Source organism: Tupaia chinensis, unplaced genomic scaffold (genome assembly GCF_000334495.1).
Source record: "Tupaia chinensis unplaced genomic scaffold, TupChi_1.0 Scaffold000104_1, whole genome shotgun sequence".
NCBI lineage: Eukaryota > Metazoa > Chordata > Mammalia > Scandentia > Tupaiidae > Tupaia > Tupaia belangeri.
The window spans coordinates 824,277-826,784 of record NW_006159568.1 but is presented as its reverse complement, the minus strand read 5'-3'; the positions used below and the strand labels follow the sequence as shown (position 1 = coordinate 826,784).

The 2,508-nt window shown below is 46.8% G+C and overlaps 1 protein-coding gene across 5 annotated transcripts in view; it reads right to left on the bottom strand.

Annotated features, from left to right (window-relative positions):
* The window catches only part of TRMO (tRNA methyltransferase O), an 11,880-nt gene extending 11,003 nt beyond the window's left edge, over positions 1–877 (bottom strand). Inside the window, exon 1 of one of the 5 annotated variants that reach the window (XM_006143711.3) lies at positions 592–877. In XM_006143711.3, the coding sequence (XP_006143773.1) occupies positions 592–667 (76 nt within the window). In that variant the 5' untranslated portion in view covers positions 668–877. Of the gene's footprint in view, positions 1–179; positions 433–591 lie in introns of those variants that run through there. The other 4 variants (XM_014586002.2, XM_027770026.1, XM_006143712.3 and 1 more) reach the window with 4 other exon arrangements.
* Between the last annotated feature and the right edge of the window lie 1,631 nt (positions 878–2,508).

Sequence of the window (2,508 nt, the reverse complement as noted above, 5' to 3'; positions counted from 1 at the left end):
GCGTGCGTGCCCAAGATCCCGAGAGGAGAATGGAGGAGAAGGGATTGCGGTGTGGCCATCCCCCCTGGGGGGTGATTTCTCGCTTTCTGTCTGTCTCTGTCTGTCTGAGGAGTGCACGCGCCCTATAGTGAAAAATCTCTCCCCCCCAAAAAAAAGATATTAAAGAGACACAAACTCACACCTATCTTTCCAGGCTGGGTTTAAAACTATTCCTCCCTCCAAACTTCCCTCCTTGTCCCTCTTTATTTCCTGAGGCACAGAACGCCTCTCTGTCACGGCATTTATTAATTCTTAACCCGCATGACGCCAGCTGGACGCAGATAAAACTCCGCAAGAGAAAGGCGGTTACACTACACGTGCCTGCTCTGGGCAGACAGTACAGAGCTGGTACCAGATACGGAACGTGTGAGATGACGTCATCCGGCTCCACTCAATCACGTGGTTGCCAGAGCACGTGACCCGTGCCTTAGCCATACGCAGAATGACGCACGTCGGTTCCAGATGTAGCATTTCACGTCCCTCCCTGCAGTGAAGTCCGCTGCCAGGGCCTAGGCCTCCTGAGTGGCGCACCGCCAGTCTCCTAGAAGTTACCTGTTTCCAGGGCCGGCTTAACACACCCGCACGGGGTCGCTGTGGGCCGAGGCCCTAGCTCCTCCACGCCGCGCATGGCTACTGGTCGCCGAGGTGTCCAGCCGACGCGTCAGAACTTCCGCTTCCGCTCTCGCTGCCTCGCGCCTGCGCATTAGCCGCACGAGTCGGGTGGCGCGGGGGAGGCGGGAGCGCGCGGTGCGCGGTGCTGGGGCGGTAGGGGGATTTCAGGCGGGTCGCTGAACCCCTCGCTCGCACCTGCGATGTGGTTGTCTCGGGCTCAGCAGCTGTCTGCCCGCTCAAGACAATCTGCAGCCCCGAGTTATCGCGCCTGCCGAGACATCGATGAAGACGCCCCAACTTGTCTCTAGAAACAATAAGCAGCTTACGTGGCCAGTGACCCTAAATTTTAAAGAAAACAGAAGCTTACGTGCAGTTACCACATAGCAGAAGGAGTGGATGCTAGGAAATGTAAAAAATTCTCCTTGGGTGATGGGGGTAAAGAAAATATATTGATATATATGCACTTTTATGTATGTCCCGTTTTTCCCTAATAAAAATGATGTTACATCAGAAGGGAACCACAAGTAATCTTTTCAAGAGTAATGGATGTTATAAAGAAGCCCACACCGGGCCAGGAGTTAATAGGAACTGTTTATTGTGCTCCATAACTAACGAACTGAGTGGAAAATGGTGTCATCGTGCTATGAACAGCCTGGGGGCTATTACAGTCGTATCTGAGCAACTCCGAAAAGTTGAAAGCCGGCAGGAATCTTTTTTTTTTTTCTTTTTTTGGAGAGGTTTTTGGTATAGGGAGTTTGCGCTCGCCAGACAAAGAGAGAGAGACAGAGAGAAAGGAAGCCAGAAATTACCCTCTAGGGGGGATAGCCACGCGGCAATCCCTTCTCCTGCATTCTCCCGGGAACGCCCGCACACGCTCCTGGCGTCAGTTTAAGCCTTACGGCCCGGGCCTCGAACTACGTGGTTGACTACATGGCAGTTCAGCGACATAGCCTTTATGCTAACTGCTGGTCCCAATCTTTTTCTCATCCTACGCAATGATCAAAACCCCACCTTTTACCCTCTTGTATTATCTCTCACGTATATCAAGTTTTTCCGTGTACATAATTCTCTTTCTGAGCCTTTTATCATGTTGGTTCTAGGAGAAAAAAACAAAAAATATATTATGTTGCAACAAATGTTTCAAAAGCATACAGATTTAAAAGCCCCAACCTTGATAAGCCTATTAGTTGTCATTAACTGGTAGAAAATAACCAGCAGTAGTAGTCAAGGATTTGAAGAGAAGATTGTAATTTAAATAATCACACATATATACATATACATGACTATATATATATATATATAGAGTCATAAAATTCATATAGTGTTCTCTAGCAGATACTTCCTACATGAAATTTGGGCAAACGGCCACTATTCTGGTTTTGGGTCAGTGCTATCCAGCTGGAAAAACAAGTTTCATACATACTGTGAAACTGGGCAGAAGTAGTTGCACTTGCCACTAGATGGTGCTATTGCCGAAGTGTTAGTCTCTGATTGTGGAAAGTCTAGCCTTGAAGACCAGAGGTACTTGCCCTCCTGAAGTGCTTCCTAGACATTAGGACAAAAAAGCAAACCAACCAACCCATGGTAGTTACCTCCTGTACAGATACTGAAATGTAAAGCAGACCTGGAGATACTAATGAAGTAGAACACTACCTTTATTAAAGGTAAATTTTCCTTTTACTGAGAACAGGAACTTAATATAATTTATTATTATAGTCTCTAAGGTTTTTATCTTCTTGTCTAGAGTTATATCTGATTATTCCTAAATTTATATTATATAAATATTTTTTGAGAGGTTTTTGCTATAGGGCATGTGTGCTCGCCGGACAGACAGACAGAGACAGATAGAAAATGAGA